Below are 15,761 nucleotides of genomic sequence, written 5' to 3' on the forward strand. Positions count from 1 at the left end.
TCGGATCGAATAAAACGTGGAATTGACATTAAATAGACGGCTGTTACACTCAATGTGCTCAAGACTTCTGTGCTATTTGTAAACAACGTAAATACACAAACTAATAATGTAAAGAGGACATATTTTCATGTATCCTCTTATGTGGGAGGCAAACAGGTTAGCTATTTACAAATTACAGAGAGGTTGAACTCGTGGTGAACAAGAGACAAATCCAGTGAGTGACAGAGGGAAAAAACTGACTCTGCAAACCTCCAGATTTCAAATCCAGTTGCAAGACCAATTCCTTCAAAAGCTATTTAAAACCACACCTTTGACCAATTATGCAAAACAGGTTCCTCTGTGGGTCTCTTGTTGCACGTGATTTTTTCAAAACTCAGACCACTGAAAGCGGAGGCATTTGAGCAAACAGAACCCAACGCGACGAGACCACGGATAAGTAAAACGTTTAATGAGCAAACAATAGCTCTGCGCATGCCATTTAAAACTTCTCAAATGTCTCAGTCGTCCCCTGCGAACCAACCACGTAAAATTATCAAATTTTGCGTAGTCTGACTACACAAGTCTTGCCGGAAAATTTTTCCGTTTCTTCTTGGAACCTAACGACTCCTTCACATTCTTCGTCGTAGAGGAGGTATGACGACTTAAACAAGGAACCACTCGAGCGACTCTTACTATATTCTGATTCAACACACGTACTTGCCGAATGTTACTTCAATCTTTTTTTAAACGTTTTCTCGGTGTCGCCATCTGACTGCTTTCTTTCCCTAATAAAAGGATTTGGACGACCAGATTTCTCGTCAGCCGTTTGTCGGCAAACCAAAACTTTTAATTGCTCAAGCGAACGTTCGAGCCACAGGACACATTTTTGTATGTCTGGAACAGTACAGCATTTTCGCACGAACATCTGCTTTAGCGTTAACAGGATTCTTAAGCATGAAAAACCGCGTTTGGATCGTCTAAAGTAGGTTGTGAGTTTCGTAGATGGTGCAGCGTGATTGAACTAACAAACCAGTAGCACTGCAATGACGAATACAACTTCTAACTGCAAAACGCTTTGAAAATGTGAGAGTGTAAATTTACTTACCATCGCTTTGAGCTGTTGCAATTCTAATTCCTTCTCTTCCAAAATATTCTTGTACTGCTCGTTCGTTTGTGCACTCTCTTCTAATCTGCGTTCCAGGTCCCTCAACTTATCACTTGACCCTTGAGTCCAGTCCTTTAAAGGTGACGTCTGCGCGGCCATATCCGAACCGTTCCGATCGTTACGAGCTTGAATCCGACGCAACTCGTCCAACTCGTGTTTTAAAATTTCCAATTCTTGTTCCCGCTCAAGCAGGGTATCGTCATGGCTACCGTTCAAACTGGTAGCATAATATTCTAGTCTGCTGTTTGCATCTTGTAATCTTCTCTCCAACTCGCTGAACGTTTGTCTCGTGTTGTCTAACTGCGTTTGAAGACTATCAATTTGTCGAGTCAAATCTGTTATCAGATCGTCTTTCCCAGCCAAAGTCTGCATGTGCAACGAATTACTATAATCCAGTTGATTCTTGAGCCCAACATTCAGCTGGCCGCTCTGTTTGAGTTGTTCCTTCAATTTTTCCACTTGCTGCAAAAGTGTAAAACGACGGAACATACTGAAAAAACAATCTAACAAAAGGTTTGTTTGCGAAAAATTCTTCTTACCTCTAAAAGATTGGCTTAGAGCCATAATCGGAGGTACAACAAATTTATGTAATGTTATGTAATCGAAGAGAAAAAATATATATACTCGGAGGCTAATAGCTTACAAGTTACCCCACCTTCCCCGAAATCCACGAGAAACCTTGTTTACCCAGCATCTGTATCTAGTTTCAGTGGATGTGAATACCAGTTTTAATACAGGTTAATGGTTTCTACCAAGATCTGCGTTGTCCTGGTTCACCAGCAACTATTTCCCTTTTAGGTCCGGTTATCAAAAGAACGAAAAACGCTCTACAGAGGTGGTTCCAGTTTCCGCTGATTAACTTTTATAAACCATGCTATCAATGGGATAGCGATTATTTGGTGTATTTCTTTGTTAAAAATATGAACAATCGGCTCCAAAGTATTGACATCTTGGATTATTCGCTTCGTTTTCTGCATTTTCCAAAAAGGACTTGCTGCCGTTCACACGATGAAAGGAGGACATAACATCGTCGTAACAGTTCAGATAACCGAACTAACCACCCAGGAAAATTCTTTTAAAAAAAAAAAACGATAAAAAAATAGACATTTTCTGGAAATAAATACTACAGGAGTACGCGAGACCCATGACGTTACCTGCTCTAATCGTTGAACCTTTGAGGGTAAACTGTCTCCACTTGAGCCCCCAAAACCACTGACCCGCGGCTGTAATTCATTCAACCGAGCCTGCAATGAAGCATTCCACCGTTCACTATCTTCAAGCCTCGATTTGAGTTCTTGTATCTCTCTCTGATAAGCGGCGTCATACGGAGATGCCGGATGGGGGCTTGAAGTTTTGCTGGAGGCAAGTTGCTAGGACAAATAATACGAGACGAGTTATCATTTTCAAAGACTGGCATGGCAGGTTAAGAGAAAGAGGACTTGAAAAAGAATAAGAAGATGTCAATCGTATTCTTCATCTAAGTCGTATTCTTCTTCTGCGGAGGAAAACTTGCTGTTGAAAATACCTATACAGCCAAAGATCCCGCAAGAATGTGAATCCCGCAGACTCGATGATCAAATTTAATTACCTGTTCATCGGCCCCCGCTCCCACTCCAGGACTTTCCCTGTGTGGCGTGCCAGTCCTTTGTAGCCTGGCCTTAAGGTTGCTGACCTCTTGACGTAAAAGGTTTACTTCTTCCTCCCCGTAAGAAGCCTGGTAACGGCAATTGGAGTTTAACACAGGGACAAATATTTTATCACCATATATTTCAACACAGTAACATAGAAACTTGTAAACTTGTTTACTCTTCCCATATGGACATTGTAGGGGCGCAACAAGATCTTTATTATTGCTCTGTATGTTTGAAGAGTTCAAGTAAAAATTTAAAACAACGCACGGTATCAAGACTGGCGCACGCGGAAATAAACAAGTCGGTTCGTGACCACTCAGAAGTCATCAACACATTTAATTACTTAATTCAAAAAAATATATCTCTCATTTCAATGGTCCACAAAGTTACGAGCAAATGGCGATAAATATCAATACATTTTGGCAACTAAAAGGCTATGCATTTTAGCGAGCTGAGTAAGCTCGCTACACTTCTATTGCTAAAACAGCGCGTGCAGTTGCTAAGAAATGGATTACAACCTCGATATGAAATGTGAAAAATAGTGTAAACCACCGAAAAAAAAAAAAAAAAACGGGAAAAGCAGAGGTCAAGGATAGCGAATATTTCACGATGAATAAATTATATCAGTAGTAGCTCCCTTATGGTCGAGTAAGGTATCCCTTAAAATTATAAATTTTCTGTTACCTGATTATTTAACCTTTGCTTGTAGCTTTCGAGTTGCTGCTCGAGCGAATTCTTCAGGTCCTCTGTCTCCATAAGCTGATGCCGTAGCGAACTATTTGAGACCTGGAAATATTGAGTCCATGTCAGACCAAAATAAATCTTTTGTTTTCACACCATTCAGGGACGTAGGACTTCCAATCATCCTGACGGATACTCCGCTGAAGAGCGTTAACAGGACCCACCCGTAAGGTCCCACATCAGTATAATCCTGGCTAATTCATTATAAATTATAATATTGTCTTAGCAAGGAGGGGTAGGTTAAAAGTGCGTTCCCTAAGATCCCTACTTAGTTGAATCTCTGTGTTGTTGTTCCATACTTAAGAGACTTGTATTGCTCAGAGATAAATCTTCCCTTAGAGAGAGCTTTATGAGTACCTCAAGTTCTTGAGCTTTCTTATGATAATATCCAATATTCTCTTTCATGTCTTTTAACTGCTTCTGTTGATCTTCTTGCATCTCCTGCGGATAAAAAAGAGTAGTTTAATCTTTCAGCATAAAAGGTCGTTCGCGTGAAATCGAAACACGATTTCGGACAGGAACCTAAAAATGCCAAATTTTGATAAGTCTGAGTAGAAAACGGTAGAAAAACACCCTACAACCAGCCGAAAGAATGAATGCTCATTTATGGCCAAGATAGACTGCCATAGCCACATAACTAAAGCAAACGTATCTGCTGTGAAGTCTTACGCTTCGATCAAAGAGAGAGATTGCGTGGTTGATACTCTTTAAGTGCAGTCCACTCAAATTGATTTCCCAACAACACCGAAGTCTTATTTATTGCTAAGCTAGATTCTACTACATTTTCTTAGGTGTTTGAGGGAGTTTCAAAGAAAGAGTAATTTACATTTAAAATAGTACTTGGGCGCGCGTAAATAGGGAATTTCCCTTCGAGCGTTCAACTCGACTGAGTTTAACTCGAGAAGAGAAATTCCAGATCAACCTGAGAAAGTTAAACGAAAGGCGAGTGACGTGTCGGCAGTTGATGAACGATATCAAACATACTTAAAAAAAAAATTATCGTACGATATACGAGTGCAGATGAAGCTTTTCTCAGGGCTGGAAACCCTTGTAAAACATCACAGTTTATGTTAATAAAAATGAGTTCAGGATTGCATTGGCGTTGGCTTACTTAACGTTATGATTGATCTAGTATCCTCGCACCACCATCTCATTCCGCCACATGCAAATCGAAAACTAAGCGCGACTTATGCCCCATTCACACCAAAGCTTAAACATGTTTAAAAGTTGTTTTGTTAAACACAGTTTAATTTTTTTTTTCTTCATAGAAACTATTTAACCGAATATTTTTGACTTGAATGTAGCACATTGGAAATACAAGTTAGCTAGTACTTGAATCCAATGGAAAATCAAGTTTTTCAGTTCTCTGTTTATAATTTTCATTCAATGAAAACCAGTTTAACAAAACATGTTTTGCTGGTGTGAATGGGGTACTAGTCATGGGATTTCCTTTATTTCCTTTCACAGTGACCTCTCATTGGCTCATTGTCAAGTTACGACACCCGTTCCAAAATGGTCAAAAAGGATAATGATTGATTAAGAGGGGTGGCGCGAATTTTCTTGGCCAATCACCTAGCGAATAAAAGCTAGGCCAACACAAAACAGGTTTAGTATGAGCCCATTGAGTACCTTAATAATTCGGTCCTTCATCTGCGCAGCCTCATTAAGCATTTCAATGTTGTTCAGTTTAACTTTCAGTTCCGCTTCTAGCTCCAAGTTAGATTTCTTGAGTGCGGCCTGTAAACAAGATAAGAAATTAAGGCACCAGCACTGCTGACGAAACAGCATCAATACTTCAACAAATCAAAAAAGAAGTTGCACATGAAGCACGTTTTGTAAACCCTGATTCCTCGTTCCCTTGAGAACATTTGCCTTCACACCCAGTAAGTTAACAATGATCATTTTCAACGGTGTCATACTCTTTGGAAAAACTCACTGAATCAACAAGTGCTTGCTCTTTCCCTTTTTGAGCCTCAGCCAAGGCCTTAAATGAAAAGAAAACAGTGCATCACAACGATGTGTAGTAGGACGGACATAAAATGAACAGAAATAAAGGCCACACTGTGTACACTTACCTGCGACTGCTCTACAAACTTTTGCTTTAGATCCTAAGGTAAAAAAAAAAGAGGAAAGAAAACTGTTGTCTAACTGTTTCACTTTGCCAAACCAAGTGTAACAATTTAGTCAAATAATATATTTTTTTTGGTCTAACCTCTAAATTAGGGATGCTCTGTAGTCTGGAACGAAGATTATCGATTGTACCCCTGAAATGAAATGCCTATTAGTGACTCTATCTAACTAGAGCATCGGTATAACAGGCCAATAAGCTTGTCTCTGAAACCAGGAGTAAAGCGAAGTGGGTGGGAAAATGCGTCTCCTTGATCTATATAAATGATCAGGAAGTTGTAGTTCGCGTCACTTCAGATGGAACAAGAACCGAGTATACACCCTTTCCAGCATCTCTGAAAAGAAGTTAGGTTTTCTTCATAAACCATTGCTTAACAATAGATATAAGAGTCTAAAACATTGCCAATTACAATAATGATTTGAACTCGGGAGTAAGCGTCGATATTACCGGGCTGTTGCCGGTGACTGACCACTCAAAAAACTCTCTGCAAGTTCATCCTCAAACTCAAGAGACAAGGGAGGAATTGTCTATCTCTAATACATAAGTTAGGAATACCACATACTTTGCCTGTTTTAAGAGTGCATCTCTTGTCTGTATTTCATGCTGGAGATTCTCAAACTTCAACTTGTTCTGAAAGAGAAACACACACCTCAACAGTTAGAAAACAGAGCAAGCAAAATTCTAAAAAGGTTCTATAACCGTTTTAGCCAATCACATCACCTCTTTATTCGACCAGATACCAAACGCAACTTGTTCACTCAAATTTTCCCGCCCTTGAGGCATTTTTATTTATTCCGATTGTTTCCTTTTGATATTTTCCTTCTCCTGATTGGCCATTATTTAGTTCTGGTTTTACAACAACCGAGCGTGAAAAAGTTCTCTGATATTATTCTTCCCAAATTTAACTGATTCATTGGAAATCTCCGGCTCTACCACTGGCTCTGGCGACAGCTTTATTGAGCTTTCAAACCAACAGCAAAAAACACGAATGAAGGTTAAAACCCCCGGTAAACAAGTTAAAACACAATGATCTGTACAGATCATCTACCTCTTGATCATCGCCTTGAAGTTTCCGCAAGTTGTTTCTGTAATCCGACTCAAGCTTCCTCAGAGATTCTAAATAGGAAAACAATGCAACGAAAGATAAAACCAACACACATAACACCGCAAAAACAGAATCGCTTTAGAGAGAAAAAGGTTCTGTCGAAAATGTGTAGCTCAATTCTGAAACAAAGTAAAATAAATACAACCAGTACCGAATAAAAATATCGTAACCAGGTCCTCTGTGGAGGATTTGAGGTAAAATAAGTACAAATTTGGCGTGTAATAACTACTAATGCTATGAAGGAAATTGTAAATTTTATAAGCTCATAGCTTGTTTTGAAACATTTAGGGGTTAATCCGGTATTCGCTGGTCTGCTCTCCATTTGTTTTCCACAGGGTCACCAGTAATCTGTCTTTTTTTTTCCATTTACGTTTCTGAGCGTGAAGCAAATTTAACTCACGATTAAGTATGTCGGGACTGTGTCGATTAAGAACGCCCGACCCACGACCCTGTGTAGTCGGGGTCTTGTCTCAACCTCTTCTCGCCTAAAGTTTGCAAGAGAGGATAGCTCCCGCTCTTCATGGAGAGAAAAGCTGACTACTAACAGTCTAGGTCTCTTATCTTAACAGAGCAATGTAAACCATCAGAAACAACACACTCAAAACAATTAAAAATGGGCGGAAATTGCAACATACCATCTTTCTTTTGCACTTCAGCCTGTAATAGACCAATATTTCGCCTTAGTTCCGCCTTCAAATGAACAAAAAAAGATGATTATCATCTTATTGGTTTAACACCTGGTAAACACTAACAAGGAATCTTACCACTTCGGCAGGGCTGGGGGCCTTTGGTGTGCTTTTACTGGACTCCTATCAAAACAGTAAAAATCTTGGTTAGATATTCGACTTAAGAAAGCGGCAAAAACTCTGACGACGGACATTTCATCATTCTTTATCAAACCTTGGCGACACAAGTGGTTTCGTTAACTTAAACAGCTGCAAATGAACTAATGGGAACAAAGCTGAATTTACCTGTAACACTTTCAACATCTTATCTTTCTCTCGTCCACTTTCCACAAGACCCTGATGAGGGAAAAATAAAGGAGATAACTTTGAGCATTTTCAGCAACATCATACAATCAAGAAGAATTAATTTTTGACACAAAACATCGACACTCGTATATTTTTAATAATAATAATAACATATCACGAGACGACTCACTGCGATAGTCTTGTCTTTGTCTTGTATGGTCAGCCTTAATTTGTTAATTAACTTCTCATTTTCCTGGGACGCCCAGGCTTTGCTGTTTTCTAAGGCCTACAGGAAAAGAGAGAGAAAAATAAAGAAGAAAGTTCGCATAAACTGGTGGCAAAGTTAAGAAGAGAGGACCAGGTAGCCTTGACGTCTCGTAATAAACCTTGGCCGGGACAAAGTCTTTAATTTTTTTTATTTGCTCAATTTCTGTCTTACCTGTACTTCGTATTCTTTGTTGCTAAGTAATTGCTGTAGTGTCTGGATGGTGGAGTTCTTTTCAGTTTGTACACGTGTTAAGTCAGCAGCAGCCTCCTACAGAGATAACATTTTGGCTGATATTTATTAACCCTTTAAGCCCTAAGAACGATTAACATCTAAATTCTCCTTACAACACCAGCCCTGAATCAAACAATAAGGTCATGAGAATAAAAGAGATGATCACCAACTAAAGAAGCTCTTGATTGTTGAACAAATTCTCCTTGTTAGAACCAGAGGTAATGTCTAGGAAGTAGTATGGAGAATATTCATACTGATGTTAGGGAGTAAAGGGTTAAAGGGCATGTAAACCCAAAAATACATGTTTTTCTTATACTATGTAAAAAGTGGCGTAGAAAACGAATTTGAAATTAGTTTTGTCCAATTCGACTTATTTTAGGAGAAAATCGGCATTATCAACTGAAATTCCATTTCCGGTAAAAACAATAGCGAGAAGTCGTGACGTAAGCGGTGGAACCAAAATATTGCGCAACACATATTTCCCAGTAGAACTGGTGTGGGAGTTCGTGTAAGTAGCGGTAGTTCGGAAGATGTTTTTTGAGAAGGTAGCGACTCGAATGCCTTAAGCTTAGTACATGACAGCGCTGGGGATAATCCAGAATCTTTAGGAGAGTCTGGGCCACGTCCGCCGCGTAGGGTTCACCGAAGCGATCCGCACGAAGACAGTACAGAACATGTCGACAGCGATGCGACCGTCTCGGAAACTCAGACTGGTATTTAATTTACTTTGTGATTTATTTGTATTTGACATGAAAATGCAATACAGAGAGGGTACAATCTAAAGGAATGCAACAGAATTTTTTTAAACTTGAGCTTCTGAGAGTGTTTTATATAAAATTATCAAAGGTGCGAGTGTGGAACTTGTCAACCAATGCCGAAAACTCATGAAAGTGTTTGTTGTACGGAAATCGGGCAATTGTGGCAAAATGGCCTGAAACCCAGATAAGTTGTATCACTGAGCATCCAGGTTTTCAGTCAATTTGCCTCGATTTCTGGGTGCTGGAGACGGCCAAGTACACTTACAGGCAGCAGTAAAGCACAGATAATCACACCAGAAACGACTAAGCTAAATATTTTCTGTTTCATCTGTTTTGTTACATTTTGAGATCGATTTACTTGAGTTGTTTCTGCCATTGATTTAATAATACAATACTAGAGCTAGTTGTTTTTCGCTTCTTTCCTGGCAGGAAATTTCGCTAAATTGCCTACAGATAGCTTGTTCGTTGGTGTTGGGGATATCTCAGCAAACACTTTAGGGTCGCTGTGCTATCTTGTGCGGTAAACAATATCCTTCATCTCAGAAGCATTTCCATCGATAAAACAAGTTGTATCATGTGCATTTCCTTGTGTGGCCTTCATAATTATCCAACCCTGTTTGTGTTTGCTTCGATTTGCATTATTGAAAAGATAGTTTTGCAAGCTGAAATCAGGATCTTTTAAGTTGTACTTAAAATGATGAATATTGTCCTACTGACCTTTGAATGTATTTTCACTGCTGTGAAAACCGTGACACAAATTCTTCTGCTGTTTCTCTGCAGGGTTTCTCAAAGGAAGCACTAAGTGGGGCTGGCATGGATTTTCTTATAGAACATAAGGGTTGATTATGGGATCCTGTATAGAATTCTTTGTATAGAACCGACAAAATTCCAGATCACGTTATAACACACTGATATCAACGAATTCTCTTTCTTTGATACGTGTTTCGACAGGCAAAGGTTCAGACATGTCAGTGTCTTTTACGGGCTCAGCGCTGGCTCCCAAACAACTGGCTTCCCCATAATCTTTCATTAAATGAGAAAAAAGATGTTTTTAGAGAACCAATAAAGCTATTGTTGTTTATTTAACGAAACGTTCTCATGTAAATCGATTTTGTACTTTCTCTGTTGGCCTCTAACTTTTGAAGAGCTCAACTTCTTTCTCAGTTTGGTCAGCCACTTCCGAATCCTCGTCGTCTGCCGACTGTATGGGTCGTTTTTCGTCTTCCGAATAATTTGCTTCTGGTGAGGCCTGAATCGTCGGTACAGCACCAGGAATAAAAATGACTGCTACAAACAACAGAACGTTCGAACGGCTCGACGAAATCGGCTATTTTCACTTGAACAAATTTCACAAATTGTCGCTTCAAATTTGCGTCATTTGGAAATATTTGCATTGTATGCCCAGTTTTGTTTGAATCAGTACAAAACTGGACGGCACAACGCTTCACCATTACGAAAAAATTGATTATATTGAAGCAAACTGTACGTAAAAAAATCATGACGAGACCAGCAAACAACGGCTGTAGAAAAGACTCCTTCGTGCCTCACGCGATTATAAAACGAGACTTTGGAGGATCCACCCGTGACGTCACAGGAAAGATGGCGCCATTCAAGATGGCGAATGTTTCGAATTTGGAAGAGCTTTTACAAAGTGAAAATGGACTTTTGAGAATAAACGAATGGTACCTTTGGTGTACTTGATATATTTACTAAACATCTATGTGAAAAGAAAATGAACGTTTTTTGGGTTTACATGCCCTTTAAAACCTGGTATGTACGAGTAGTGTACTTTTTCGATTCATTGTAGGTGACTATTCTAGGCATTCTGACCTAAGAGAAGCGAGCACCTTGCGACATTTTCAGGCCATTTTCAAATACAGCGTCAAAGCAAAGCTTCAGTTGGAATTATTATTTTGTCATTATTTTGTCATTATTTCTCGTTCTTGTTCCCTTGTATCTCGCTAGGAGGTTTCCTGTGAGTTCTCCGCTTCTCCTTACCCCACAAAAATAAATTACATGAATTCCTATTAAGCATGGAGAACAGTGGACGAAAAGCCAACCTTGTGTAAGTGCCACGGCCAAAATCCACTTTTTATTATATTTTCATTTACCAACGCTGACACAATAGGGTGAGTGCGATTGGGGTCTATACAAAATATTGTGCACGGATGATTTTAATTGTAATCAAAACGTTTAGTTTATACTTGTTAGAGGCGTCTCAAAACTTCATGGAAAGTCTCCACAGGAGTTAAAAGCTCATGACCATCCAAATAATTTTACATGAAGTTTTCGATCGGATTCTAACCTTAAGTGCAGTCTCCTTGTCTTTAAGAGCTGCCACGAGTCTTTGAGTGTTGGCTTCATAGGTAGATGATAACCTGGCACGCTCATGGAACATATCCTGACAAAACCAAACAAAGCACAATAACGTACATTAAGAGATGCTTTTAGTCACAGCGTCCTAGTCAAGTTTGCCCCATAAACACACTTTAATAGCCTCGTCACCATGACGAGTCTCCTATGGGTGAGTTGTTTGGGTGTAAATCCTCTCTAAGGGTGATCATTCGTAATCCGTGCTAACCATCTCCATTCCTGACTATATCTACCCAAGCAAACTATTCTTGTAAGCTATTCTGATCAACAAAGGTTTTCACTGACCCAGCTGAAAAAACGGCTCAAGATAACGTCACTTTAATAAAATATACTACAAGACAGTTAGGGGTTATTTACCTCCAAAAGTTTTTCCTTTTCTTTTAACAATTCCGATATTTCCTGGGCCTTCTTTGCCTCATCACTTAAACTTTCATCCTAAAAGATACAAGGGTGAAAATAAAGTAATACTCTGCACAATACTTCCTGTAGTCTTCGTACTATGTAATAGTTACTGCTCTCACAACAAGGCCATTATTTACAGGTATTGATACAACGAGGAGAAATGTAAGCATAGTTACCCCCGGGTTGGGGTTAAAAACTAAAAGCAAGAAAGTTCAGCACAGACAGTTATTACAACCACAAACCTCGTCTGGACTGCTCAACGCGTTCTTTATAAAGTCCTTCAATTCCTTTGGGCAAAAGAGATATCAGAAATACAAACTTGAGACAGTTTCCAGAAACCACAAAAGAGGACCTCAAGGTGATTTGAGGAGAAGAAAGATTAATGGCCATTTACTTAATGGGTCAAGGAAGAAATTTATATTCTAGCACTGAAGAATATTCTGCTAGTGGATCTTTCATTATTCCCTCGCACGGCGACAATTTTTTCCTACTTCTCCGGTCTCTATCAGGTGGCTGCGATCTGATCGCAAGAGAACCGAGGCCTCATTTTTTTTCCCGAAAGAAATTATGGTAAAATTCTTGAATAGTTTTCTCAAATGTTCGAGGAAACGTGGGGAATAATTTCTGGGGATGAGGAGCTTGGCAAAATTTAACTCTATGGAAGGTGTTAAATCACTTTCCGGGAGCAAAGGAGAAATTTAGGGGAACTGGGGGACGTATAACATTGATAGGATTCTGGCTCGAAAAATTCCTCGGCCAGTTGTAATTTCCGATTGACATTACACGCAATTGAATTCCGCGAGAGTTAGCAGAACTCAGAACAAGTATCGTCTCTGAGATTTCCCTCTGTCAAACAGGAATAACACTGACCTTCAATTCCTCTTCTCTGTGGTTCAGACTGTGCTTTAGTTTCTGAACAACAAGTTCTTTCTCTTGCAAACTGGCTTCTTTTGTTTCTAGATCTCCCTGTTACGAAAGAAAAAACACGTCCGGCTGAAGAAGGAAGCTATTTCTGAAAACATACTCGAGTCACTTAGGCCAGCACTGGGTACAATTGTGCGACATATTATTTAAATATCTGCCACCCTTTTTGCACTTTTCCCGTCCTTTGCCAATTTTTGTCTTTCTGTATTATGACTTAGCATTTCCTTAAACAATTAAAAATTCAATCTTGGTGTCTGCAGACAGATTGTGTAGCTGATTACTTAAGATATTTCACTGCCAATAGTACTTTGGAATAAATCATTAACCCTTTGACTCCAGAGAGGATTAACATGTAACATCTCCCTATAATAACCATACATTATCCAGAAAGCAGGTAACGAGAATATTCAAACTTATCAGGTATAAGGTTTTATCTTGATCTAACACCAAATTATTTCAACTAATTTACATGAAAATGAGTAGCAACCAGAGGGAAGAATTAACAATCCGATCTTGGGGGTTAAACCATGTTTTTATACCTCAGCCTAATGTAGCTACCTTTTTTCCTTTAAGCTGATCCTCGAAGGACGACAACTTTTTTTGTAAAGCTTCATTTCTTTCTTTGCTTGTCCGTTCTAATAGCTGGACAGATACACAAGCGTGAAAAGACAGTCTTACAGTAGTCAATAATTGTAGTCACTAGAAGACACTCCAATGGCTGTGACAAAGTCATCTCGTCTAGGCCCAACATACACCTTACTGCACTAAATAACATTGTCATGAAAAAAAAGGTAAAAGGCTAAAGAAAGATTTATTGGCATGTGGAATCACCCTCCAGTATAAGATGTTGTTTAGAAATTCCAAAGGATTCCAAAAGTTTTTAAGAAAATTAATATACGCCAATAACGTATGTTTATGCTATATGCTACTAACTTTTCCAATTTGTTTTTCCCCTTTCCCTTTTTAACAATGACAGCATTACTGTAGTTAGGTGCCAAAAAATCATAAAAAAAATCGAGTTCACTGATTTTTATGAAAACGTATGGAATACCAGTAAGAAAGTTAAATTGTCACATTTGTAGTTCACTTACTTTATTCTTTTCTTGGGATTCAAGGACAGCGGTGTTGATTTTTTCAATCAGCCTGTCTCTCTCTCTCAAGGCCTGTCTTAACTGCTGTAGCTCGCCTTCCTTTCCTTGCAAAGCGCGCACTTTTTCTTCAGCTGCAACCTACAATTATGATCAGACAATAAAAAACATTAATTTGATGATTTTTGTGCCAAAATGCAACGCACATGTACATACCTAGACGGTCGTAGCTTTGTTTGTATTTTACTGAACTGGGCAAATGAGGAATTAGCGACAAGAAAATCGAAACGATGTTTCCACTTAGTGATTTTCAATTCGCAACTCTCGATGATAAATTTAAAGTCGCGCATGCAGTAAAAAAAGAGATTCAAGTGGCCCAATAGAGCGCTTTTTGATGAAGTGTCACAAACCCCAACCCAAAGTCGACTACAATGGGCAATTGAAAGACGGGAAAACTTCAAAAGGAATCAATGAAATCTCAAAATGAACACATGTAATCGTGCTCAAGAGCAGGAAAACGTGAGTGGTCAGGACACAGTTGGTTTAAGCTCGACATCTGATTGGTTTAGAAAGCGACTCAAGTTTTCTAGACTGATCCAAAATTGCAATAAAGAAAAACTTTCAACAGAAAATTTAGAACACAGCCTGTTTGGCGCGTGATATCAGCAGATAGGAATATGTACCAATGTCTTAGGCTGTGAAGCAGTGCTCTGATAAGCAGACGTCCCTGGGCTCAAATAAGTGGGACCAGCCTTTTCCAAAGGGGTTTTGGAAATGAAAACTCAAACGGAACGAGTCTTAACCACGAAAGAAAAGTTTGTTTGCCTCCCCTTTTCCATTCATTTTAAGACAATATTTGTCTTAAAGGGTCATGACTCTCAGTTTCTTGTTGTAAAAATTTAAGTTGTGAGTTAAAATTAACATAAAACACTACCCAATCTTACTTTAAATGGGTAATTTGGAATTATCAACAAAGTCGATAACGTAAATTGGCTACCGTAAAGAGTTTCAAAGCTGACATTTCGAGCGTTAGCCCTTCGTCGCTCTGGCGAAGGGCTAACGCTAAAAACGTCAGCTTCAAAACTCTTTACAGTGGTCAATTTACGTTATCAACTCAGTTGATAATTCCAAATTTCCCTCTTATACTCTCCCACCGACGCAGCACCACAGTTTCCTTAGAACCTTAGCCCCTTTATTAATGTCAGTTTAGTTATGTATAACCAACCTGGAGAGCACGATCCTTCTCTTTAGTGTAGTTGGTCAGTTTCTTCAAAAGATTCTCCTGATCATCAATTGAGCCCTAAATGATGAGAAAAATGTGATTCGCCCTGAGTCGCTGGAATACTATTTGCACGGATAAAAGCTAAAGGAGTTTTAAAACTTCATAAGAAATATTCAAGCTCCGTAAAAGTGCTCTCATATCATACTACTCCTTGGCGACAAAATTAAAGGCGGGGGGGTGGGGGGGGGGTGGGAGCTCTGGCAGAGACGGGTGACTAGGTTTTTATCATTCACCTTTTCTTAACAAACAACGACTTTTAAGATTCAAGATCTATACCACGTTATTACAAGTCATTCTTTGCATCCTCAATATTTGTCTGTTTGTAAAATAAGACTTCAAAGACAAAGGCCAGAAAGGTGACAATAGATCAAAAAGAACCAAAGATGGTTTACCACAGGAAATATTAGGCAAACATTTGTCCAATCGCTCTGATGAAGGGCTAACGCTCGAAACGTCCGCCTTTTAACTCTTTAAGGTGGCCAATTTACGTTTTTAACTCAGTTGTTAACACTAAATTACCATTTGTCGAGATGGACAAACCAACACATCATGCAGCACTACCTACCTTGACCACTGAATTATCCATACCACTTCCCTTCAAAGCCTCTACGAAGTCCTGGTTATTTAGAAAAAAATTTCAATCGAGGACAATAACTGTGGAAGGGGAATTAGTACGGTAGAATTGCAAAGGGAAGGCAAAGCCAGCGGAATTTTT

At 39.1% G+C, this 15,761-nt stretch overlaps 1 protein-coding gene and 1 long non-coding RNA gene across 6 annotated transcripts in view; one reads left to right on the forward strand and one right to left on the reverse strand.

The window, feature by feature from the left end:
- The window catches only part of LOC113669953 (uncharacterized), a 40,832-nt gene that overhangs the window by 8,825 nt on the left and 16,246 nt on the right, over positions 1-15,761 (reverse strand). For all 4 annotated transcript variants that reach the window (XR_016185496.1, XM_089202529.1, XM_089202530.1 and 1 more), the window contains exons 22-45: positions 15,612-15,662; positions 14,990-15,064; positions 13,768-13,905; positions 13,235-13,318; positions 12,623-12,718; positions 11,995-12,039; positions 11,708-11,785; positions 11,283-11,378; positions 8,160-8,255; positions 7,911-8,006; positions 7,721-7,771; positions 7,514-7,558; positions 7,385-7,439; positions 6,693-6,760; positions 6,207-6,274; positions 5,729-5,780; positions 5,592-5,624; positions 5,453-5,500; positions 5,146-5,253; positions 3,874-3,957; positions 3,460-3,561; positions 2,733-2,858; positions 2,299-2,514; positions 1,085-1,606 (exon numbers count right to left, since the gene is read on the reverse strand). Coding sequence is in view for 3 of the 4 variants with exons in the window: in XM_089202529.1 (XP_089058655.1) it covers positions 1,085-1,606; positions 2,299-2,514; positions 2,733-2,858; positions 3,460-3,561; positions 3,874-3,957; positions 5,146-5,253; positions 5,453-5,500; positions 5,592-5,624; positions 5,729-5,780; positions 6,207-6,274; positions 6,693-6,760; positions 7,385-7,439; positions 7,514-7,558; positions 7,721-7,771; positions 7,911-8,006; positions 8,160-8,255; positions 11,283-11,378; positions 11,708-11,785; positions 11,995-12,039; positions 12,623-12,718; positions 13,235-13,318; positions 13,768-13,905; positions 14,990-15,064; positions 15,612-15,662 (2,433 nt within the window). In the remaining variant the exon portion in view is untranslated. The remainder of the gene's footprint in view (positions 1-1,084; positions 1,607-2,298; positions 2,515-2,732; positions 2,859-3,459; positions 3,562-3,873; positions 3,958-5,145; positions 5,254-5,452; positions 5,501-5,591; positions 5,625-5,728; positions 5,781-6,206; positions 6,275-6,692; positions 6,761-7,384; positions 7,440-7,513; positions 7,559-7,720; positions 7,772-7,910; positions 8,007-8,159; positions 8,256-11,282; positions 11,379-11,707; positions 11,786-11,994; positions 12,040-12,622; positions 12,719-13,234; positions 13,319-13,767; positions 13,906-14,989; positions 15,065-15,611; positions 15,663-15,761) is intronic.
- Positions 8,480-10,068, forward strand: LOC149047260 (uncharacterized). Of its 2 annotated transcripts, XR_016185498.1 has the most exons (3): positions 8,681-8,932; positions 9,407-9,497; positions 9,758-10,068. It is a non-coding gene; the product is annotated as an uncharacterized LOC149047260 (long non-coding RNA). The 2 variants fall into 2 exon arrangements; XR_016185499.1 differs by lacking the exon at positions 9,407-9,497 and having other exon boundaries at positions 8,480-8,932.

Source organism: Pocillopora damicornis, chromosome 4 (assembly GCF_964200805.1).
Source record: "Pocillopora damicornis chromosome 4, jaPocDami1.2, whole genome shotgun sequence".
Taxonomy (NCBI): domain Eukaryota; kingdom Metazoa; phylum Cnidaria; class Anthozoa; order Scleractinia; family Pocilloporidae; genus Pocillopora; species Pocillopora damicornis.